Source organism: Siniperca chuatsi, linkage group LG24, assembly GCF_020085105.1.
Source record: "Siniperca chuatsi isolate FFG_IHB_CAS linkage group LG24, ASM2008510v1, whole genome shotgun sequence".
NCBI lineage: Eukaryota > Metazoa > Chordata > Actinopteri > Centrarchiformes > Sinipercidae > Siniperca > Siniperca chuatsi.
In genome coordinates this window covers 15,545,840-15,571,836 of record NC_058065.1, presented here as the reverse complement: position 1 = coordinate 15,571,836, position 25,997 = coordinate 15,545,840, and the positions used below count along the sequence as shown (strand labels likewise).

The 25,997-nt window shown below is 39.6% G+C and overlaps 1 protein-coding gene across 20 annotated transcripts in view; it reads right to left on the bottom strand.

Moving 5' to 3' along the window:
• The window catches only part of dmd (dystrophin), a 419,464-nt gene that overhangs the window by 132,609 nt on the left and 260,858 nt on the right, over positions 1-25,997 (bottom strand). For 17 of the 20 annotated variants that reach the window (XM_044188364.1, XM_044188362.1, XM_044188369.1 and 14 more), the window contains 14 exons: positions 25,401-25,512; positions 25,180-25,293; positions 24,585-24,740; positions 24,310-24,480; positions 18,426-18,608; positions 15,910-16,044; positions 13,771-13,920; positions 6,209-6,370; positions 4,048-4,158; positions 2,683-2,856; positions 2,446-2,601; positions 2,186-2,356; positions 774-953; positions 505-627 (listed from right to left, as the gene is read on the bottom strand). In XM_044188364.1, the coding sequence (XP_044044299.1) occupies positions 505-627; positions 774-953; positions 2,186-2,356; positions 2,446-2,601; positions 2,683-2,856; positions 4,048-4,158; positions 6,209-6,370; positions 13,771-13,920; positions 15,910-16,044; positions 18,426-18,608; positions 24,310-24,480; positions 24,585-24,740; positions 25,180-25,293; positions 25,401-25,512 (2,098 nt within the window). Of the gene's footprint in view, positions 1-504; positions 628-773; positions 954-2,185; positions 2,357-2,445; positions 2,602-2,682; positions 2,857-4,047; positions 4,159-6,208; positions 6,371-8,150; positions 8,299-10,980; positions 11,173-13,770; positions 13,921-15,909; positions 16,045-18,425; positions 18,609-24,309; positions 24,481-24,584; positions 24,741-25,179; positions 25,294-25,400; positions 25,513-25,997 lie in introns of those variants that run through there. The other 3 variants (XM_044188372.1, XM_044188375.1, XM_044188371.1) reach the window with 2 other exon arrangements.

Below are 25,997 nucleotides of genomic sequence, written 5' to 3'. Positions count from 1 at the left end.
AAAATTGTTAAAACTGTTAAAAATTTGCTTCCATATAGGTAAAGCCTATGTTATGTGTTTATTGCTTGTGTATATTCTTTTGTGTATGGTGCTGGTACATAATAAAAATAAATCATAAAAATTAAATTAATAAATACAAATTTAATATAACATGCCTTAATCCACATGTTATCTGTGTGTCTGTGTTGAGGAAAAGTTAATATTTTCCATTCATTTTATTCCACTGAATTAAAATGGTATCAACCCAGAATTTTATTTTAATAGTAGAGAAACACTCACTGCCTCCCATAGGGCACTAACAAAAGATAAGTGTGTGTTAATGATTTATCACTCTGTCTCACAGCTAATAACAACAGGATAATTATCATTTTCAAGTAATACTGTATTTTTTCTCCAAATCAACCTCCCTCAAATCTAAATCTACAAACAGACTGAGGGAATCAGTGGAGAGAAAACACCAAGATATGGATACGACGATAAATAAATAAAGATAGACATTATAACCTTAAGCACAGCGTCGTTGGGTCCCTGGCTTTCCATCTCGTCCATCTTTTTCTCTGCTCCGTCGATCCATCCATTCACTTCCTCTATCTCTCCATCCAACTTCTGCATCTGCCGCTGGTAGTCCTGAGAGAGAGAGAGAGAGACATAGAAGGTATTAATTTCTTGAGGCTGCAAACAGTGACACTGCTAATGAGTTATTTTTAGAGAGTTTGGTATATTTTTAGCACTGAAGACAGACAAATAAGTATCACTCTATTTCTGTCTCTGACCAGCAGCAGGTTGAGCCATTCTTCTGCTCTGGATGTGACAGCGATCCAATTGCAGCGCAGCAGGCTGACTTTGTCGTCGACCAGGCCCCCGTGGCCCCGCAGCACCGCCTTGAGGGCCTCGGCGAGGTCCACCACGGCCTGCAGCTGCGGCTGACGCCTCTCTGTCTCCCCGTGGATGGACTGAGAGGATGAAGAAAAGGGCACAAGAGAAGGGGAGAGTTGAGAGAAACAATGTGATAACAGAAAGCTTAAAGCTCAAATGCGTCAATTTTTAGCATAGACTATGTTTCTATACGAGTATTTAAGTTCTTGTGTTCTTTCTTTAAAGCGGCTATAATCATCATCATGACTACTTGTATGTGAAAGGTGTCACTCATAGTGATGAACCCACAAAGAGTTATCATCAAGTCTGCAGTTCCTCTCTGCTCTGCAGACTGTTTTAGCGTCTTTCAGCTCATTGTTTTGGTTTTACAGCCTGTAACTTTACTGTTTTAGTTCAGTCTCATCAGTGATGTTTCTAGCAGCAGCAGAGAGGTGTTTCAGTGGAAAAACCCACTGGACATTTACTGCCCAGCACCAAACAGCAGACAGACACAGTTAGCAACTAGCTGGTGAACATAGTGGAGCATTTAGCAGCTAAAGAGCCAGATCTTTTTCTCAAGAGTTGGTGGAGACCAGAATGCTAATGTTGCTCTATGTCTGCTGGACGTGTAAATAGGCAACTGTTTGCTAACACGTTACCCACTATAGTTTTATATAGTGAAAATATGTCAGTGTTGCCTTTACAGCTAGTTTCTGCTGCCCCCAAATGCAGCTTCAGCAGAACCACTTTTATGTGAATTTTGAGTAGGTGAGATCTCAGATTTAATTAAATAGGTGTTGTGTGTGATGGAATGAAATGTACTTAAGTTATATACCATAAGAATCCATAACAATAACCATAAGAATAATTTGTTCATATTAAATGTGTTCATGCTACAGTGTGAACTGAACTGCACTGTTGTTATGAGCAATTTAAGAGATGAATATGTGTTTTTATAACCTTTTTGACCCTCAGTTTTAGTGTCCTTACCTAATAGGTCAGTTTAAACTGGAACAGTGGGCTCTCATACTAAGTATGTGAGTACAATGGGGCAGGGTGGAGTCCATATTGAGTTTCTCGTTTGTTGAGTTTTTTGGGAGTCATACTTAAAGTTTCCCCCCAAAGTCTTTCTTTTCCCCACTATTTTGGAGATTGCAAATAAATGGCCTCCTGTTTTTCCTCAAGCCTTGATGCCAGTGTTATGTTTCGTACTCCTTAGCCTTCTTCATATAACCTTTTATCCCAATTCCTAACAAAATACGACAAAGGTTTGTGGTCAGACTAACACCGGGGATATTAAGTTTTGTGTCTTTATATGTGTGTGTCATACCTGTGCCCATGCCACCTCAGCCTCCAGGTCGCTGGGCATACCATCCACAGCAGAGCGCTTGGTCAGCTCAGCATCAGTGGCGGCGAGCCACTCCGTCAGCCCATTCAGCTCCTTGCGCAGCTTCCTTGACAACTTCAGACTTTTCTCCAGCTCCAGTTTACTCTCAGTTACCTACACACATAAAAAAGAGTAAATCCATGTCTAAATCTGACTTGTAAGATTATGTGTGTCTAATTATGTGTGTGTGTGTGTGTCCTAACCTGTGATCCTAGCTGGTTGTAGAGCAGTTTGAGGGTGGTCACTCGGTCGTCCAGCTCTTTGGGCTGCTCAGTCTGCTGCCTCTGGACAATCTGTCTGCCTGTTTTTATCACGGTCTCCACCTCCCCTTTCACTTCACTCAGCACCTTGTACAACTTCTGTTAGACACAAACAGAACGCAGAGGCTTAACATAGGATCACTCCATCCATCTATCTGCCACCATGACGTGATTACCCACCATGCACTGCTCCAGCTGCGACTGCACCACATCCTGCTCCACACTGCCAATATCCAGCATCCCCACCTGGCTTTTGACCCCAGCCAGCACGCGCTCACACTCGGCCAGCCGAGCATCGAAGTTGGCCGGCTTCTGGAAGAGCCGGAACTTCGTCCACACGTCTGTCAGCATTTTCTATGAAAAGGCAAAGACAGACAGACGTAGTACACACAGCCGAACACACAAAAATCGACTGTGACCTGCAATTATCTCTAAATCAACTCCAGACTCAACCCATTGATATGAGACTGATCTGACCTGTAAACAAATATAGGCTCTGAATTGCTGCTGGGCAGTAGTTATGGGGACAAGCTTGAGGTACTGGGGTACTGTAGGGGGGCCCAACAGCCGGGAAAATAAGTAAATGATATGAATAACAACACAGTGCTAAGTGCAGATTGTAGAGGCAGAAACATCCTCCATGTTTTCAGTGGATTGTGTATCCACCTGCTCAGATCAACTCATTGGCAGAGGATCACACTCACTCATCTCTCCTGTGTACGTTATGCACAGCTGGCACAATGTGCATACCTTCATTATTCATTTAAATCTTCTGACAAGACACCAGGATTTAATGGTAATGGTTTAACTGACCTTGTGCGCTTTCCACACACTCTCCAAACCCCTTTTTGTATTTGTTTGTTTAATGATATGACTGTCTGAGGACATTTTTCCCCATTGGATAAATAAGGACTGATATTTTGCATTTGAATTAGTTTATGTGTATTGGTCTTTAAAGACATAAATGAGGAGGCAGAGGAGGAGCAGAATCGCAGAACTTAAATGTATTAATTAGCCTATATTTATAATTTGCATTTGTATTATAACCAGCAGTGCAGTATGCAGCTGTGGCATAAATATGCGTCAGCTGCCTGTTCACTGTCAGTATCATTTTCTGTGCTGCCCCTCAACATTTCAACATGCAAATAAACTTCACAGTATAGAATAAACAGAGAATAATGAGCTTAAAAGAGTAATCCACTGATTTAGCATTGCATTCCCATAACATTGTCAGACTCACGATGGAGAATTTAAAAAAAGGATAAAAATCGACGCAGCAGAACATGTGATAATGCCTTTTTTATTCCACACATTCTTCTTCCTTGTGGCCTACATTACCCACAGTGCAACGTGATGCCTCACCCACCCCCAAAAATATGATTTCAAGGTTTTCAGGGGTCCGATATGTTTCATTAAGGGGTCTAAGATCCCCAGAGAGCCCTCCATATTTCACACACAGGCTGTACATATATACAATAACTGTGTCCATCTCTCTCTCTTTATTTGTGTGTTTGTGCATGTGCAGGTGTTAGTGTGAGTGTGTACCTGGGTAAGGTCTATTTGTCCCATGATTCTATGGGACGGCTCTTTGGCCTGGTTCTTCTTCCTCATTTCGTCCATGGTTGCATCATGGCTGCTCAGCTCCGACTGGATTTTCTGTTAAACAAACAAAACACACACACACACACACACACACACACACACACACACACACACACACACACACACACACACACACACAAATACAAACACACATCTTTGAATAAATGCCAAATTAAGAATAAAAAGGAACTGAAAAAATAAATATTAAGTAGCAAGATGCCGCTGCGGATGGCAGCCCAGTACTGCACTCTCTGTGCATACTGTAGACTGTCATATCTATCTCATGTATATAAAGCAACCTGTTCCATTAATCATAGTTATTTCAGCACCATTTGCACTCTGCACCATTGCACTAACTGTCTTACTGTTCACAAATGTTACTGTTGTTGTTTTTTGTACTTTAAAAACAAAATCTACATCTTTCACATAGTAGCTTAATGTTTGCTTGTTGAGCTTGTTGTCCTTGTTTTTAGCTGTATTTATGTCTATTTCTATGTATGTACATTGAGAGCAACGAAAAACCGGAGTCAAATTCCTTGTATGTGTACACACACCTGGCCAATAAAGTTGATTCTGATTCTGAAATAACACAAAAATATCAATTCAAGACAAATTATCCTCATGAATGACAAAAGCCAAAATCTTATCTTTTTAAAAAAAACCTCAAATTAATAAAAATTTTGATCTAACAGTTATAGTATAGAAATTTAGTAAATTGAAAGTGAAAGTGTCTGGAAAGTGAAACTAAAGCAAATAAAGTTTCCATTGATTGATAGTGTACCTCCCTCTGCTGACCACAAGGGGGCAGGAGGCATCAAGGAGAGAGGAGAGGGTGCTCAAAAGCTTTAATAACGTCTCTCTCTCTCTCTCTCTCTCTCTCTCTCTCTCTCTCTCTCACACACACACACACACACACACACACTCACTCACTCACTCACTTGATCTCTGTAACCCATCTCTCTTTTTAAATACCAAGTGCCCTGTAATCTATATGCTCATCCACACCACTCTAATCCAATCATTCTCTCATTCTCCCGTGTGTGTGAGGGAGAGAAAGAAATGTCACCCTTTGCACTGGCGGTCTACAGCGCACGTTGAGGTAATCTCTCCATCCCCTACCTCCACAAACTCTCTCTGTGTCACATTTCCATCACTCATTCTATCATTGCCGGCCCTTATTTCATGATCTATCATTTGATTTGTCTGGAAGGTGTGCGTGTGTCTGTGTCAGAGAGGAAAAGAAAGAGGGACAAGGAGATATGTAGAATGAGTAAACGTTAGAGGGAGAGACGAAAAGACAGAGGCAGGGTGTGTGTGTGTGTGTGTTTGCTCCTCCTGTCCATGTCAAAAGCAGCTCAAGGCTTAATTAGGACCACAGAGAGAAAAAGAGCATTTGCCATTCTCTCTTGGGTTCCTTTGCATGCACACACATATAAACACACACACACACATGGAAGATGTAAATTTTTATCTTAAGTGTATTTCCACTCTCCTGTCTTTCTCTTCTCTCTCTATCTGTCCACACTGCTGTCTCTGTTAATGATTCAGTCTGACAAGGCCAAAGTCATGAGTCAACTAAAACCTGCAATTACTGATGATAAGTTGGCAACTTTATTTCAAATACTGGTACTTTTTAAAATTATAACAAAAATCTGACCTAGAACCAAGCAATTAGTGTAGCATCTGCTACACTAGACATGTTTGACAAAACATTAAATAACTTTGGAACCGTTTATGATAGAGACAAGCACAAAATTGTGTCTGAATTGTGAGATTCTCAGCTTTCCAAGGGAGTAGGTAGGGAGTCACCTACCTTTGAAGCGGTCATACCTACCTTGTTTACCATGCCGGTAAATCTGAATGAATTATACTTTGGTGCTCATGGTTTCCGTAAAATTAACTGAACGATTGAGTTGTGAAGAATTCACTTGCGTTTTACTGGGTGGGATCATTAAAGTATTAAAGAGTTAAAAAGGTATCAGCAATAGAATTTCTCATCTGATAAAGCAAGGTAATGAGATAGTGGAAACAGTTTAGGTATAATAGCCCAACTTTGATTCTTGTAAGTCCTTAAACTCAAAAGCAGATACACACTGATGGCTACCTGAGCCTCCTGTGGTATCTGCTGGGCGTCGATGTGGTCAGCTAGGTACGCAGTGAGGTGGCGGTCAGTGTTGGCCAGCGACTCCTGGATCTGCCTCAGCGTCTTGTCATTCTCCTGGGCCCACTGGACGCTCTTCTCCAGCTCCTTCTGTCTGAGTGCCGCCTGGGGAAACAGGAAACACACCTCGTCAAAAAACACACAAACTCAAAAAGTAGACTATAAATACAGGAAACATCTCACGGGAAACACATCAGTAGATGTTTACATGCATTCCTACATTAAATTTTCCAACTCATGTATATAAAAGCAATTTCCCATAAACAATAGCATGACTAACCTCTTAGAAAATCTGGATAAGGTACCCATGAGAACCGGATAAGATGAATCTTTACAGAAGCCTCAGAGGGAGCTTGGGATATTTATTTCACATATTTAAACCTGTTATCTTGTTTACTGTTAGTTTTTTCAGTCAGTGTATAAAAAGCCTATGCTGAATAGCATCACAACCTCTACAATTGTGAACACACACACAGCCTACTACATTTCAGAAGCTGAAATTAGGCCAATAGATGAGTTAAAGATGAGACTGACTTTGGCAGAATCCAAATCAGTTGGCGAGAGCCTTAATTTTTTGCTGGGGACACTGAGTAAATATTTAATCAAGAATGCAGCAAAACTTTCAATTATTTTCACTAAGTCTTATAGATTCTATATTTTTCTCATTATCAACACATCAAATTTGCAGAGCCAAACCAACAATGAATGTATCCTACTAACAAGTATTGTGTGTGTATCCGGCCTGATATATCTTATTCCTCTGTGCCATAGAGCTCCATCAATGAGCCACAGTGTTGCACTGGCTGACATGTTCCTTCATTACCATAAACACACACAGTTTACTCAATCCCACATACACCGTCCTGCTGCCTTGAATACTCACTACAGCACCAAATGTAGATTCATCCGCCGCTGAAAATAGTCCTTAGCAGATGCACTGTTTCCTCCTGTTGAGTAAAGTTTGCTAAAAACTACAGTGACCAGCTGTTTGAGGTAATTACTGAGCCTTTAAAAATAAGTAAAACTTTTGTGAGGTGTTTGTTGAAATGTACGTATTTGAGAGACAGACAAACACATTGTTGGTTTGGGTCTTTCCATTGGATTTTTGACAGTAACATAAATATAGAATATTGCTGGCGTCTTTGTGAAATTCATTGTTCTCGAAGCTTGGGGACAGTGACTACTCGCAGAGCTAGTTGGTGAACTAATATCGCCGGTGAGCAAACATGCTAGCTAGCTGGGACATGCTAGCGCTAGTCTGTATAGTTCTATTTTCTATTTTCTCTGGACATTGTTCTTTATACCCCCCTGGCATTTTGTTCTCAGGTACATCATTTTATTCAATATAGAGTTTAATTGAAGAAGAAAAAAGCTCTTCAATCTATCAAGCTTGTTAACTGCTTGCTAACTGTCAGTTTGCAAGCTTGTTAGCTTGGTTGCTAACAGGGCAATAAGTTCACACATTGTATTCAAAAGAAGTATTTGTGCCATCCACTTCTGTCTCATAATCGTTTACAAACTATTCCTCTTTAGTGGAGCAGTTTATACTCTGATCTGACAGAGAGATTAAATAAAAGTTAATGGTGCAACACAGCTAATAAGCTGCAATAGCTTTCCTCACTGCAAGTGAATCCACTGATCACAGTGATTCCATTGAAATTAATTGATTTAGCTGCAACGTTTCATTCATTTGAAATGCTAGTGTGACAAAGCCTTTAGCCTTTAAAAACTAAGAACTGTTCGTTTTCTAGCCTGTGTCGGTCACAACAAATTAAATGCACAAAAACACATCCCCCTATGTGTACCTACAAACAAGCACATACACAGACAAACACAAGCATGTACACAAACACCCCCTCCACACACACACTCCCCCTGCGTGTACCCTCTTGAAAGACGGACTCCGAAGTTTCTCTCTCATGTCGTCTCTGTGTGACCGACAACATCAAGGCCGCAATTGTCACTAACAACACGATAACCAATGATCTTCTGATGCCTGTTGTCAGTGAAGCGTCAGGCGCCTTTGCAACTACTGAAGTGTTTCCTTTCCCCTGGTGACTGCCTACAAGATTAACTAATGAACAGACCTATTACATCATAAACCTGCGTGAGCTCATGTGTTAGAGGGAGACAGAGAGTGAGAATGTATATGTGGTTACAGGTGAGGATGCTAATCCCACACAGAAGGCTAATGACTAAGTATAGCCCTGAGCCTGTCTAACCCTTGTGTCACACACACTCACACACACACACAGTAATCCTAATGTTACCAGTGGATGTATCGTAGTGTTTTTTGTGCTTTTTTGCTCCCATGTCTTTGTTGATAATGTATGAAATGAGAAATGTGAGTCAGATTAAATATTTAGAAAAACATCGATAACAACCTTCCCTGTGGCGTTGTACTCCATTTCCCTGGCAACTGTCGGCTCATGAATACATATTCTCATTAAACACTTAGTTTTCCCTTATTGCTTATTTCTCTCTCACACACACAAACATGCAGTCACAAATGCAGTGATTGTGAACAAGAGAGATAAAGGATCACTGTTTGCTTAACTGCCTCGTGTTGGAAATGCCGTCAGCAAAGTGCAAGCAACATTCTTCGCACCACACTTTCTCTTACTGGTTTTCAGCCGTTACAAGCAGCTGAAATTAAAATGGCAAACACTCCTCTTTGATCTGAGAAGAAGTGCAGACGGAAGTATGAAACAACATTTTTTGCATGTGCGGGCTGGCTTTATCTCCACATGAGTTTTAAAGTGGGACACTGATATAATGAGATTATATACTTATTCTACTGTCTCTGCATTTACTTAGACCCCTGCACTCCTTAGAACTTGGCTCCATCTGATGCTGGGGAAGTGTTGACGTTCAGCTATTTGACTCTTGCACTTATAATACGTCTCTTGGGATAAGAAGGAGAAAATAGATAAGAAATAGATTTATTTGATGTCTAAATTTGGTGTGAATTACATCTACAATTTCTTAGTCATGTTGCAAAGGCAATCAAAATAGTGTCAATGCCAGATGGAGTAAGGAGGCTTTATTCTGGTGAGGGTTACTGGTTCAATTCTAATTACCAACAGTGTTTGCAAAGTAATATAAGATGGACTGATATGTTAATTTGATGATACTTCATTAAAGGTACCCTGTGGAGTTTTTTGTAAACAAACAAAGTTCCTTAAGGTCTAACAAAAGTGTTGTGCAATGCATTTCCTTCCTCATAAAACATTTGCAAGTTGCAGTTTTTGTAAGAATTTGAGACTTGCAAGTTTACATTCTATTTGCTTGCTAGCAGTCTTCGTCTTCTTTGACTTTTCTGGTGCATAGCTTTGCTTCTTGACACATAACTGCCACCAACTGTCAGTCAGTGGAGTAGCGTAAAACTATGGCTAGAAATGTGTATCATGTCACATGAAGACGCACACAAATACAAATAAAGTGAGGACCCACTCTTAAAAACATTGCTTCACAGCGCTATTACTGGTCAAAAACTACACAGGGTACCTTTAAATCTTTTCTTGTTGAGTTTCTTCCTGTTTAGAGCTAAATAAAAACACAACTTGCAACAATGTATTTTTCTTGAACAAAACAAACCAGTCATTTTTCAGACATTTTTTTAAATCTCTGAGTAATTACATAAGCATAGGGCTGGGTATTGAACCTTAAAACTTTTTTGGTACCAATCCTATAGAGTATTGTCAAAAACTGTCAAGACATCAAGATATTTTACACCAGACATGTCTGCTGTAGTTTTAATCTTGCTTTATTCTTTGTTCAGATAGTCACTCTTCAGTCACACTAAATTTGGCCAGTTGTAGACGATTGTTATTTTGGCAAAATTATTGTATGGCTGCTTGTGTTCTAGACAGCATTTCACATAGTAATATTGACCATTTTACTTTTGTAAACGGAAATGTTTGTACATAAGCAGTGTTTTAATGTTGAAAAATGGGAAATGTTCTTCCTGGGTTTATGTAGATTTCTACTTGAACCTCATACATGCACCTATTAAGAATACTCAAGTCATTAGCTTCAGAACTGAAGTTGCACCCTGTGCGCTGTACTGTGGCTGTTCCAGGGCCCTGGTAAGAGAACCATAATTAATGTTATTAGTCCCACTTGTGTTACTCTTACTATGACAACTCAAAATGTCTCAAAAAGGACAATACATTACTTTTAAGTTTTTTAAGAGTTAAAATGTTTTGGGGTGGATTTTCTTTTTTTTTTACTTTTGTTTAGAATAACTTCTTGTAAAACGCATCTATACTTTATTCAGTATCAGCGACAATGCATATTAATTGACATCATTATGATGTAAATCTGCCAGATTTAGCGAAATTGTGACCGTAGAAGGTTATTAGGTTCTGTCTGACTTTTTTTTTTATAAGGTGAACTTCACTGCATGACAGTTACGCTATCTAGGATGTGAAAATATCTCAAAACCAATCATATCGCAGATAGACCTTATAATTCCTGGGTCAGTGTCTAGTTTTCATCTGAAGTCACTGGAAGGCTGAAAGATTACCATCCCTAAAACTGGCCACAAAACGATCCTAGAGATTTGACAGTGTGTTCTTCAAACAGATTTAAAAAAGAAAAAAAGGATTCCCTCAATACAGTCCCCTCAGGTCACAAAAAGGGAAAAACATTAAGGCAATATTTTGGTCTCTGTGTGCTTTTGCTCCTCCATCTGTCTTTCCAGAGATACTCACAAACAACCGCGTCCTGTCTCTGAGCTTCTCGTCCCCTTTATAGATGACAAACAAACAGGGCTCAGAGCCGCCCGGCCTCACCTCACATGCATACATGCTGACATACACACCGAAACAAAGGACACCAGCTTCTGGAATGCTTTCAAACACACACGCACAGACAATACATACGACACTTACTCCCATAAAATACAAAAAGTCTGAAACAGATGACTGTGTCACACACACACACACAAGCACACACACACTGTCTCTGATGGGTAGACAAACAAAGGGAGGCTTATCAGGCTGCAAGGAGAACATTAATCTGGTTCTATTGTGAGGGAGGATCAACCCAGCAGGCAATGAGTGTGTCTCCATGTGTGTGTGTGTGTGTCATAGAGGATCACCACAAGAGGCTGAGAATGTATTGCTGCCACTGATGATGGCCGATGGTTAGAAGGAAGGTATTGGGAGAAGAAGAGGAGGAGGAGGAGGAGGAGGAGAAATAGGAAGAGGAGAAGGCAGAAGAGGGGCAAAGAGAGGATGGGGAGGATGAGAGAGGGAAGGGGTGGAGAAGAAGGAGGAAGAAACTGAGGAAGAAAAGGCAGAAGAAGCAGGGGAATTAAAGGGGAGAGGAGAAAAGGGACGATTAGGAATAGGTTGGAGTTGGAAGAGAAAGATGACAAAGAAGTGCAAGAAGAAAAGGAAAGGTGTGATAAATCGAGGAAGGGTAAGATAAGAGGAGGGGGAAGAAGATATTAAGAAGGGAGGGCTAAGAGCAGGAAAAACACAAATATTCACATTAGAGAAGCCTGAACCAGTGAAATGTGGCATTTTGCTTAAAAAACAACCTATGTGATTAATTGATTATCAAAATAATTTTCTATCGACAAAAATTAAAGTTAGACTTACATTGAGTGTTTCTCACCAAAACTTATTGTGTGTATCCTTGAGGTTGAGTGTATTTCTGTCCTCATAAAACATTTGCAATTTTTTAAAATATTTTAAATTCTACATTGTTTACATTCATGTTTGCTCGCTAGCAGTCTTCTTCTTTACTGCCTATGTTGGCACATTGCTATTTTTGTATGTGCATCACTGCCACCAACAGTTGATGAGCGGAATAGCGTGAAACCAGCGGCAGGATGTAAAGCGCCCGCTTTTGCTTTCTGGACTCTGATATACCTGCTTGCAGGTCAAATTAATACTTGCCTTTATGTCTTTTCAAGCTATATTACTGATGTCATGTTTTTGATGCCTGTAGACAGTTGTCTTGATCCTGATTTCTGTGGTGAAGCCAAGGACAAATTCACACAGTAACTAACTAACTACACAGTTGTTGTCGGTGTAAGCATAATGTCGTTTGGCTCAGAAGTGATTACACTCCAACAGAATCAAACTAATGCAAGTATAACATTTAAATTTCTGATGGAAGATATAATCAGTCTCCCATTCACGATGTAATGGAGCACCTCTTGATGATGTCACAGGTTAAATCTTCAGGGATCTGAGCTGTTCATTCATACAGGAGCACAAATGACGAAGACAAGATTTTATGAAATAGTTGAGAGAAATTAAAACAAATGAAAGTACTTCTTTAAGAATAGTTGTACTGTTTTCATAGACTATTTTCCACTGATGATGAATGGTCAACTGCAGCTTTTTTTAAAACTCAAAGAAAAATTGATTGGACTGTCCATGGCTGAAGCAATAACGTGAACTGAGTGTAATTCTGCTTGAAAGTCTCTGAAAAGAATTTAAATTAATTTTTTTTAATCTTTCATGTTAAACGCTGCAGCAGCAGAGTATTGATTATTACTCAGATTTGCCAGCCACTTTGAGCAGTAATATGTATTTATATATGACATCTATATATGACATATGTATCTCTAAGTGCATGTTTTGGCCTGTATCAGGACATACAGTATGTCATTTAATAGATTTTTACAGACATAGTCATTGGTCCACACATAAAACAGAATTATAATCAAAGATGTAGAACTACTCTCTGTGAAGTTTCAGCGTACCATCTGAAATGCTCCAAAACTGATATTGTGCATTCTGACACGCACAGCGACCAATATTTTATTTGACTCTTCTCGCACAGTGTGACATGTAATGAACCCTTAAGATTGTTGTTGATGTGTATAGGTGACTAGCACCATGGAGCCAGTGGAGATTAATGAAAAGTGGAGTGACATGAGCTGTCTTTGGCTGATTGAAGACCGTTGAAACGTGTGTTGATAATTTGCAGAGGTTTTATTCTGTCAGAAGGGCGTTAAAGTAGTCAAGACAAGAGATGGCTAGTGCCTGTACAAGGAGTTGACCCTTTCTGGTTATTTAGTTATATAGTGCAAAGCGACATGACCGGTCATCAGTTACAAGGCCCAGATTTCTTGGTAACTTTGTTGAAGAGAGTGAGGAGGAGCTGATTTGGATGCTGTTAAAGGCATATTGTTTAACATTATTTGTTAGATGTCTTTACTAGCCCATATGGGTCTCACAAATCTCACAAACACAAATGCTTTTTTACATCTGTTTTATGTTCTTTTGTTACTTGGCAAACTAACTAATGAACTATGTTCACAGCAATCTACATTTGAGTAAATTAATACAAATTGCACACTGGACTAAAATAATATTAAAATGAAATAAAAACTGCATTACAGCATAACTAGGCTGTTTATTACTTTAAAAAAGTAATAGTTCCCTCCAAATTTCTTCCTGTGGTGTGCATTAGTGTACACGTCCTCCTCAGTGTATGCATGCTGTATATTTCTGTATGTATGAGTGTACTGTGTGTCTTACTCTCGCCATAAGTTCATCCCATCGTGTGTTGAAAGCATCTAGTTTTTGCTGTATCAGTTCATCCAGAACGCCTCCGTCCATCAGAGTCTGGGCCAGCTCCCGAATCTGGTTCCTGTTGTCCTCTGGGTGCCGCAAAAGAACCTCTAGACTCTGTACGCACACATAAACACACAAAATATCATCACACAATATTTTCACTTCATTTTTGTATTCTTTATAGCTCAAATCCGACATCCTCCAGTATCACATAATCATTCTTATTTTACTATACCACTTTGGAAGTTAAAGATTCCAGCGTGTTGGCTTATATTAAGTGGTATGCCTTTGGTGGTAGTGATATCGTGATACTGCCTTTATACAAACTGATTTTGTTTTGTTTGAAGGTGACTCATGATGAGGTAGGAGAAGCATATTGAAAATTATGCAGGATAAGAGTGTCAGGTGATGACATGTAGAGGCTAAAAGAGGTCGATTAGTCCTTGTTCGCCTGACCTCGGTGCTTAACAGCTTTTCACATCTCCTTAAATCCCCAAAAAGGTCTGTTTGGCTGATGTCAGTAGAGCGTTTAGCATAGTAAAATACAGCTGAGTGGTCAGTTATCTGCATTTTTGCTGTTCTCTACTAACTTAACTGAAAGAATGCAATCTGGTCTGGAGGCTTTAAACTTTCTGCTTTGTTTAATCTCACCGAATCCCTGAATGTAACATCTAAGGCTAACTGCAAAAGCCCAGTTTAAGCACATCAACAAATTGGGGTTGACACATAAGCCTTTCACTTGATTGCCTAAGGAAGGCCAGTAAACCAGAATGTCTCCAATTACAAGATTCGATGTAAATTCCATTGGATTAACTTTTTTAAAATATTTTGTTTCTGTGTGGGGCCTGTCTCACATAACATCAGCATCCTCAGAGAAGCCTACATGCTGAATCTGTCTTTATTTCCTTCAAATGCTTCCTAACATAATCTCTTTCACATTTTCCTTCATCAAATGAAAATCCCTTTTTCCTCACATACCTCACATCACATCTTTCCTCTGAATTATGTATCAGGAACACAGGAGTGAAGCTAAACTCCAAACCACAGAGATTCAGGTAGAAGCTACAAAAGTACTGAGAGCTAAACACAGAGACAACAAACAAAGCTTTCTGTCTAGTCTCCAGCACAGACACACATGATCAGCCACTCAGTTTAGCCCAAAGCACGGCTTTGGTTTGTGGGAGGAGGCATCCCAGGTTGACTGCTGTCGGCCCTGTAACCAAACCACAACAGCGTGGCTCAGCGCTGTGTGAGGACGTGGTGGTGTTCACTCCTTGGTGCAGCTCTGCATGATTTAAGCAGGCTAAACCGAGCCAAGGGCTCGAAATACGGGAGAGCTCGGTTCCCCAGAAAGCCTCATTTGAGAAATTTAGGGGGAGCTATAAAATATAGAATTTTTGGAGCTACTGTTTTTTTCTGTATACATATATATTTTCCTGTATATTTAGGTTCCTAAAAATTTCAGATAATTTGTGTCTGATAAACACATTGCTGTCTATTCCTGCTGTGGCCATCCATGCGGGGTGGGGGCACACTCAACGCACGTTATGCACTGGGCATGCTCATAATTGTCATAAGATGCAACCTAGGTCCTGTCTGTTTAACAAAGCAACACAAACCATTGTCTGTCCACTGTGCGTTGGCATTTTCATTGAGAGTGATTAAAAAAAACATTGCAACGGTGAAGAATTTTCCTGTTAAAATTTCCTGAAAATTTTAACACAAGCTGCCCTCTCCTCTGCCTCATGCCCCCTGGACAACACTTACCTATCTACTTCTTTCTCTCTTTCTTTCTTTCTTTCCTTTCATTTATTTAATATCTTTTTATTTTAATGTTTGCACATACTTTCTGCGCCTTTCTAAAGTCTGCACCTGCCTCACACACACATCATCATATCATATTGCATCATATCAACCCCTTCTTGCACCTATGCCCTATATTCTGCCTGACTCTCTGTAACATAAAGCTTGGCTAATTGTATATAGGTTCTGTTATGTCTATCTATGTTAAATCACCTATTATATTTTGTCTTACTCTACCAATAAATAAACAAATTGACTGCTTAAGAGTCCAAGTGTGCACACTCTCCTCTTCATACTCACATCCAGCGCCTCCTGCAGCTCCTCTGCTCCTCCTTGGAGGTTTTCCGTCTCATCCAGTTTCTGCTCCAGCTGGTCCAGGAAGGCGTTCTCCTGCTCCAGGTAGGAGAGCAACTCACACCAACACGCCCATACCTCCTGCAAAACACACACATATATGCACAATATCATCAGGAGGCACAGAAAGAAGCAAGAAGAGAGACAGAGATTGAAAGGATTAGTAAATGGATTGATAAAAAAACCCGATGATGCATCCTAATGATTTTGACATTTTATGTGTTAGCAGGAAAAGCAGCAGAAAAAGACAAATAGTGAAAGAGAGCGAGTACTTCAACCATAAAGTTGAATTACCAAGAATACCAAGACACCGGTAATTATTTCTCAAGAACATGCGGTGGAGAGTAGAATGGGAAGATGGAGAAGACTCATATCGAGGGAGGACAGAGAGAAGGAGGGAGGAAAGGGGTGAGGTGAGAAACACAAGGACAGGTGGCAGCAGACGACGATGCCATCTCAACTTTCTCGTGGTGTTGTTTTATATTTACGTATTCAGCATTAGTGGAGGCTGTCATATCAACATCTGTTCAACATCAACATGTTTGATGAGTTTGTTTCCATCTGCAAATTAGCAACAGTTGGCTGAAGTGATTGAACTGGCTTCCTACATGTAAAATGAAGCTAAATCGGGAAATATGTTCAAAAGAAAAAGTCTTCTGAGCAGATTTCAGTTCAATTCAATTCAGTTTTATTTATATAGCGCCAATTCATAACAGAAGTTATCTTATTGCACTTTTCCTATACAGCAGGTCTAGACCGTACTCTTTATAATATTTCACACTTTACAAAGACACAAACAAACAATTTTAAAAAGTGCTTGACAATATTGTAATGCACCAACTAATGGTTGTAAGACAATGTTGGTGGCAGCATGTAGTTTATAGCATCAAGTGGACAGGCATTTTAAAAACAGCTTTTCAAAATGCCAAAAGCTACTTTTCCCTTGTGGAACAAAGAGATTCATGCTTTCATGTCCTGTCTCATGCGCTCACGCTGCCCAAACAAAACATTTCAACACTGACATTGCTCAAAAAAATTACAGAGAGCACAAAAGCTTCAATTTGTGTGTGTGTTGCGTTCCCGGAGAAGCAAACACAGAGCTCTCCACATCTATTGATAGATAGATATAGATTGAAATGGCCATGAAAAAGCAACTTTTAATGCGATTAACCTCTATGGCATGAACTATATTGGGGCCGGTGTAACTTTATTCATTCTTTTAACCTCCTGACACTGTGATGGGATTTAATGGTAATTGAGCTTCAGTGTTTTTCTAAACATCAGACAGGTAAGACGTTACTCACATATTCCAAGTTTATCCAGTAAAAACATTTGGAACATTGTAGTCTTGAGCTCCATTGGACATTTTTATCTTCAACAAAACTCCAAAGGGAAGTTTATTATTACAGGGAGTTCTCAGTTTTGTCTCACAATATTTGCAGTAGTGTCATTGTTGAACACAGCTTCTCTATTCATAAATAACAACAAAATATGGCAACAGATAATAATAATGAAAACACATTTTATAAGTTACTGTGGCTGTTGTCTCATTGCACAGACAGGCCAATCATTATGCATGGGCAGGAATTTCAGTGTTTCATGAAACAAAATCAAAAAGCATCCAAAAGCATATTTGGGGTGTTGTATTGTTGAGTTTTGGGACTTCACAGTTGTTTTTTTTACAAAGATACCTTTTGTTCCTCAGATACACTGTGACCTATTTTATTAGGGTTTGGGAACGGAATCAGCTGGGTACTCATGCTTCTTTTCCCCCTTTTTACTTTGTTGTGTTTATTATTATGCTTAGATCACATGTACACTTCACAAAGAGTTGTAAACTTGAGCACTTGAATAAAAAAACCCCATTATAAAACATACAGCGACCTCTTTCCTCTCAGTGCATTTAAAGAGTCAGTTCATCCAAATGATTATAAAATATACTTTCTCACTTCACACACTGTCTACACTTTTCAAAGGGAAGATTTTCTACTGAAGAATGGATCCCCTACATGTATTTATTCAGCTTGTATCACATGATTTCTCAATAAACCTCCAGATTTAACATTAAACATTAAAACGTCTTGTGTTCATTAAAATGCACTTGTTTTCTTGTTTTTGATTAAGCTTTCAATATGAATGTAACATCTAAATTACAGGACAAGAGCCTGAAACGGTGCTGCTTGGCTAACCTCGCTTCACCTTAGCTCATCTATAATATACACTATGAAAACACTCACACACTCAGATGTGCACACACACTGCAACATGCCCTCCAGAGCTGGTACTGATGTATGTGAGCACTACGGCCTTGGCCTTGACCCAACATGTAAGGGTGTTTTTACCTTGGGCACTTTCCTCCATGCCGTCTTAAATGTTTCAAGTGCATTTTGTCTTTACCTTATCCAAGTTAACACTTGTAATGATCACAGAGAAGACAGAAAGAGGAGACATAAAGTTTGTACCTCCAGAGTTTTACATTTCCCATCCAGCCGGCTACACAGGCGCTGATAGTTGGCTGTCAACACTTCCAATTCAGACCGTAAGGCATCATGGGCCGTGGGTGGAGCCTTGGCAATGAAACTGTTCACACTGTCAGTCAGCAGTTTGACCTTTAGCTCCTTGGAGTGGACCTCTTCCTGGGCCCTCTGATAGAGAGACAGAGAAAGAGAGAAATTAAAAAGTGACGTTTGTCAGGGACAGCAGAGTTGAACGGGTTGTTTAAGACACTGTACTGTAAAGTGACCAGACCTGTCAAGTGAGATAACAACCCCCTGCCTCCAACTGGGATCTCTCAACTGAAATGTGTGCATTTATAGAGTACGAGACAGTGGTGGTGGAAATATTAATTTCTTTGTGAAATAAGAGCAGTAAAGCGCTTTCTGAATCTGCTTCATAAACATACAGAGACAAGAGGGAAAAGGTGAGAGACTATGGGCAACTGGAGTTTCTGTAGAGTTCTGAGTTCTGTCAGGGGCTGAGCTGAATAAAAACACACAGGCAATGTGAAAGTGATAAAATGCCTGGCATCCAGTCAAAAACAGCACCTAAGTTAACTATGCATGTTCCATGTTGTTAATATGTTGTTGCCTAAGATCTTCGTGTATTTCCAACAGCTGAAACCTATTGTCAGCGCAAACTGTGGCTGAAAAACTGGAATAAAACTGGAATTGTGGGAAAAGGACCTTAGGTTCAGTTGATTTAGCTTGTGTGCATTAACAAGCTTTGTCATATCAATAAAACTCTTAAAAGTCATCTGAACAGTGAGAGAAAAGAGAGACAGATGGCAAGAGATTAAGAGCAAAAGAAGGAAGGGAGAGAGGAAGACAGAAAGAGAGAGCTTAATGGATAGAGGGATGGATGCATGACAAAATTAATCAATGTATCTTCTGTTGACAAAGCCACTGAGTGTGAAGAGACACAGAGAGACAGAGTGAACAAGTAAGCCAACAATCAATGAATGAAGGAGTGTAGCTAATACTCTCCCAAACGAGGGGGGGGGGGATTAAGAGAATAAACGAGTGAACAGATTCACGAATGGAGTTTCCTTTAAGCTTGGAGCAGAAAGGGGAGTAGAGGAGAGGAAGAGGAGGTGAAAGGAGGGAGGAGGAGGGGGAGATTAGCAAGAGCAAGCAGAGTGAAATCAATTTTTAATTTAGTAAAGTCAAGTAAACTTTTTTCAGGAGTAGGGGTGAATGGAAGGGGACTACTACTGCCAAGACTTTTGGGTATATCGCAAAGCAAATAGTGTCATAAATTTACATCACAAATAAATTGCATTAAAGTTATGAAAGCTAAAAAAGTACGGAGATGAATAGGAGAATCGATGCAATTTGATACAAATTTGAGGAATGGAGTGAATGAGAGTGGAGAAGGTTTGAGACACAAAGCTGTGAGTGAGAGTAGGGGAAGAAGATAAAGAGAGAGGGAAAGAAAGAAAGAAAGAAAGAAAGAAAGAAAGAAAGAAAGAAAGAAAGAAAGAAAGAAAGAAAGAAAGAAAGAAAGAAAGTTGGCAGACGGGGGCGTTATTGACCTGGAATTAACCAGGATCAAAACAGAGTGACAGAGAAAAGAGAAAGAATAGCTGCAGCAGCTGCACAAAGTCAGTCAGATCTGGGCCTCTACTGTGAACAAGGAGACCGAGATCATGATTTTCCTGAAAAAGTTCAGATGTCAGGGAAATCCAAACAGGGCTCTACTGAGACTGAACACATAACCATACATATTTAAGACTAAAACTAAAATATAGGCAATTCATATGTGGCTATGAATGAGCTAAGAAACGGAAAGATGTCTTTCTAAGCCATAAAATCTACAGACCTATCCAAACCTAAACAATATTCAAAACCATAAGGGACTGAATGAAAATTATTGAGATGGTGAGGGGCGTCAACCTTATGTTCCACGTTGTAAAAATAAAGCAAGGCCCTCCCCAGGGTTATTAATGTTTTCTTCTGAACCCTCTTCTTGACTTTGAAAAAAAACTGCAACACCCTCTCCACAACATATACCAATGGTAAATTGTTACAACTTGTTCATCTGGAGTCCAGTTTCGTTTTGGTTAATTTTTGCCAAATTTCTGTGCATTAATTTTTGTCATTGTTAAGCATCTTTTAAACTGTCCTTACCCCAAATGCATGGTATCCTTTTTGTTCAGCACAAACTCAGCTATCACAGAGTGGGAACTGTTTAAATATGATGGAAAATCTGAAAAACTGATTTGTAACTCATAGCTCATAGTACCTTATTACCTCACTAGAACACTGTCCTCCCAGAATGCAGGGTTACTTGAGGTTCCTAGCCAGAACCTTCAACTATCAAGCTCCTCTCCTGTGTATTTAGGTCCCAGTTTGGGTTTGGGAGGCAGACACCATCTCCACATTTAAGAGTAGACTTAAGACTACTTGTTACTAACTCGACATCTTCTCTCTCCCATAGTTTTGTGCTTTCTCGTCTCTCTCCTTTCTCCTTCTGTCGCTTTCAGCAGGTATTTCTGCCTCTGGAGCTGCAGAGACTGGATCTGTGATTGTGGGCCTCCTACTGCCCCCATCTTCCTGCTCGACGACCGATACTACAATTATTATTATTAGTCTTATTATTATTACGATTACTTATTGCTATTCCTATCATTATTATTATTATTATTATTTTATAAATATTAATATTACTACTACCATTACATTATGTTTATTTTAATTAAAAATTCTATGTGGAATTTGCATTGTGCTACTGTATGCTCTCTTACCTCCGCTCTCTCTCTCTCTGTCTCTCTCTCTCAACCCAACCGGCGGCAGATGGCCGCCCACCCTGAGTCTGGTTCTGCCTCTTAAAGGAAGTTTTTCCTTGCCACTGTTGCCAAGTGCTTGCCCATGGTGGGAATTGTTGGGTCTCTGTAGATAACATTATAAAGAGTACGATCTAGACCTGCTCTATAGGAAAAGTGCAATGAGATAACTTCTATTATGAACTGGCGCTATATAAATAAAATTTTATTTAATTGAATTGCTTTTAGCAAGACCCTGCCCAGCATCCTGGCTCTGTACTTCACAGACCTATCCCAGACAGTGCGGGTCCTACTGGTGCTGGTTCTGTTGTTTCTGTTACCCTCACTAATTTATTCATTCCTGTTAGGATTACTGAAAGGCAGTGTGCAATAGCAAAATATACTTGCAGTCTACACAGAAACAATCTCATCATGATCTTCCATCCCCACTGTTAAATCAGCTCAATTCTCTTTACTCAATGTAAGGTCCCTTGCCAATAAGTCTTTCATCTGCCAGGATTTTATCATGGCCAATAATATTGACTTTTTCATCATCACAGAGTCCTGGATTAATCCTGATGAATGTGGCAACCCCCCCCCCGATTATTTATTTTAACACCAGCCAAGACTGACAGGCCGAGAGGGCGGTCTTGCAGTAATACACAGAAATGATTTTAGCTGTTCCCCAGTCTCACTTGGCTGCTTCTCCACCTTTGAGAGTCTTACTTTTATTTTAAAGAACAAACTGCCCATTTTATGTGTTTTAATCTACATTTACCTTCGGTTTTATTTAGGAATTTTCAGACCTTTTATTATGTCATTATGCTACAATATGACAGAGTTCTTATTCTTGGTGATTTTAATATCTGTGTTTGTTGCCATTTTCCCTCCTCATTTACTTCTGATTTTATCAAACTTTTAGATTAATTTCATTTGACTCAATATATGAAGCAGCCCAGCCATGACAAAGGGCATACGCTTGACCTTGTGCTCTACCATGGTTTCTTTGTTGATGATGTGAAGTTGATTGATTTTGCCGTGTCTGATCATAACGCAGTGCTGTTCCATGTTCCACTCCTTACACCTGACCCCAAACCCACCAGACTGTTTTGCTACCACCCCCTGAATTCACAGTTTGTTTTTCACTTCTGTCAAGCCTTTACTGCCTCAAATACATTTTTTAATACCAGTGAACAACATGGCCTCTATGTAGAGGCTTGTCAGTGTTTTTAACAGCTCTAGCACAAACATTCTAGATTCTACAGCTCCAGTCAGATTTAAAAAGCTGAAACCTTCTTCTCTGCCATGGTTAAATGAAGAATTAAGGAACTTAAAGAGACAATGCAGGAAGGCAGAGGCAAAGTGGAAAAAGGATGCAAAACACAGTGCCTCCCTTGCTTCTCTAAAAAAAACGTATGAATCCACTGAGAGAGATGTGAAAAACGTCTTAATTACTTTTAGAATAAAATAGTGGTGATTCAGCAGCATTTTAACACTGATCTCAGAGAGCATGATGTTGACTCCTGCCCACCTTCAACATTAACTCACTTCAATGAAATCAACCCTGGAACACACTGTTGCACTTTCATAATCATCCACCTGCCCTTCAGACTTTCCACTTGGTTTTTAAAAGGTTGGTCCAGATATTTTAGCCATTATTAATTGCTCTCTGTCTACTGGCATTTTCCTCTCCAATTTTAACCATGCCACTACTGACTATGGACCCCCTTTTAAAGAAGCCCTCTCTAGATCCATCTGTTTTAAGTAATTTTAGACCCATCTCCAAGCTGCCATTTTTGTCAAAGATTTTAGAAAAAGTTGTCTCCACTCCCACACATTACTCCACAATATGTTAGTAATGTGTGACAAACCATGACTATGGGAAATTGAATAAACACCCTACTCAAACCCTGTATACTGAAATTTGTAAGAATTAGGCCACTTTTAATTAAGAGCCGAAAAAAAGCAATACAATTCTATAAACACCTTAATGTCAGTACGCCCAGGTCTTACCATTATAAATGTCTGAATTGCCAAGTCATAGGGCTCAGCTCCACAGCCTTCACAGCCATTAGACTACCAATTTTTGGCTAACCGAATTCTGGCCGAAGAAAAAGAACTGTACATCAAACACTGGACATCTACTACAAAAGCTCAAAGTAAACTTTAATACTATTGAGCCCTCAACAGACCATACCAAGTGCAGCAGAACAAGTGAAACTAGACTGAGCACCTTCAATAACTGACTCCTTGTTTTGATGTTTAGCCATGCTAGCAGCATGGCTCGAGGGATGGCAATGTTGGTTGGTCTGTCGACCACTTTGGTCCAGACTTACATATCTCAACTACTATGACATGTACTGCCATGAAATTTGGTACCGACATTCATGTTCCCCTCAGATTGAATCCTAATGACTTTGGTGATACCCTGACCTTGCCTCCAGGGTCACCATGAGACCCTGTTGACATTGTTAGTTTTTATTGAAATATCTCAACAACTATTGGATGGATTGCTCTGAAATTTGGTTCAAACAGTCGCCAGAGGATGAGTTGTAATAACATTGATCATCTGACCTTTCTTCTAGTGCCATATTAGAACATGTGTCCAATACTTTGATTAATGACCACATGCAGCCTCAACTGTACTTTGTGTTTAGTGCTAATGTTAGCATGCTATTACGCTAACATGTGAACATGGTAACCAACTACTAAACATCAACATGCTAACATTATCATTGTGAACATGTTAGCATACTTGTCTGCAAGTCTTGTCCATGCTTCCTAAAAAAAAATAATAACTAATGCAATGTTATCATATACTATATATTCTTTAATTTTTTTAATGATAGTTGTTGTTGTTGCATAGTGTAGTAAAGTGATATTGTATAGTGTAGAAATGTGCAAACCATTGTTGTCTTTTTTCCTTTTCTCTATCAAAAACTTGTATAACTGTACTTAATCACGGTCAAATTAATAAAGCAAATTTTGAACTGATTTCTGTCTCTGCCTCTCTCTCTCTTTCTGTGTCTTGCACTTGCACAAAGTCTCAGATTCTCCACAACCTTATGTCCGGTTCACACACACACCTTGAGCTCCTCCACGGCCTTGCGTAGTTCTTCAGGTGTCTTGTATGTGAAGTCTCTCTCCAGGTAGTCTTCCTCAGCCTGGTTGATCCACTCCTGCATCTCCTGCATCTCCTTCCTCAGAGCCATGGTCTTATCAAGGCCGCCTTTCAGAGCGGACTTCTTAGCATAGGCCTTGATGGAGGACAGGAAAACATACAATAACGCAAACACTCAAAGTTACAGTATATGGACACATGAAAGCAGGAAAACACACCCTCTGGATTAAGGTTATACACCTGTTTGCAGACGTTCTCCCACTGGGTGTTGAGTTCATCCAGTTCTTTCTGGATGTGGATGGCAAACGGTGGCTCGGCCTCTTTCTTTAGGTATAGGCCCACTTCATTGATGCCGTTGACGCTGGGTTGGATGGTGTGGATGTCATTCACCAGAGCCTGGCCAATCAGAGTGCAGGATGGAGTTTACACAGGTGAATTATGACATATTTCAGAGTGGATCATTTAGGTCTTAATGAGTAATCTTTTGTTGGGCATTTTTTCGATTGCTTTTTCTTTACAAGTAGTCATGAAAAAGATGTTTATCTGCTCATTTTCAATTTCCTATCCATTTCCTTGAAGGATATTTTATAGACTCTTGGATATTTTATGAACTCTAAGGGTTATTTTATGAATTCTCTGAGGCATTTTTATCCCAAGAAAATGTTATTTTATCTACTCTGTTTAAACCATTCTCAACCTTTTATCAACCTTTCATTTTCCTTTTTATAAAAAAAGAAGTAATATGTTGGTGAGAAATACAAGATATAAGCTCAAACTAGGCAATTTAAAGCGATAGTTTAGTCCAGAGTAATGTCAGGATGCATGTTTTCCTCACAGTGCACTGCTCTAACTGTTTCTCCAGCGCTTCAGAGTCTCCCAGTGCTGGCCATTCCTCATTCAGGAACACATCCACATCTGCCATCCACTTCTTTAAAGTCTTTACATCATTCTGGTGGGAGAAGAATGGGTATTGAAATTAAGATATGTCCACTAGCAGATCAATTCAAATTTTTGTATTACTTTATTAAACTTGACTCTCAAGCTAATTAGACTCACCTCAAACTGCATCAGTTTGGCCATGAGCTCCTGGAGTCTCTGGGCGTTGTCTGTCAGAGTGGTGCCGAGTCGTTTCCAACGGGCCATGACTGCGTCCATCTCGGTGCGATACCTACAGAAAATTACAGAAGCTTATTGACTTGTGACATGACATATTTCTTTACCGATGCATTATTAATGCAGACTTCCTATTTAGACCATTTCCTGTGCATTTATTGCAGTGATTTTCAACCCTAAATAAGAGCCAATCAGTTTTTACAATGACCTTATGAACAATTGGAGGTATGTTGTTGACAAAACTATTTGCCATATATTTTTAAAAGCATTTTCATACCCAATAATGAGAAATTATTAACTTATTCTGAAACTGACCATTTACTAGAAAATAAGACTCTTAGTACTGGACTTCTAGGACTTGATTCTTAGTGTTATTCAAATACAAAATCATCACGCTACTACTGAAAACCAGCGTAAAGTATCAGCTATCAGCATATATACTCCATCAGTGGTTCCAAACTAGCGGGTCACGAGCATGTCGGTAAACTTTGTCAAAAAAACATACTTCACACTTCAAGTTTGTCTTAAAACTATTAGTCA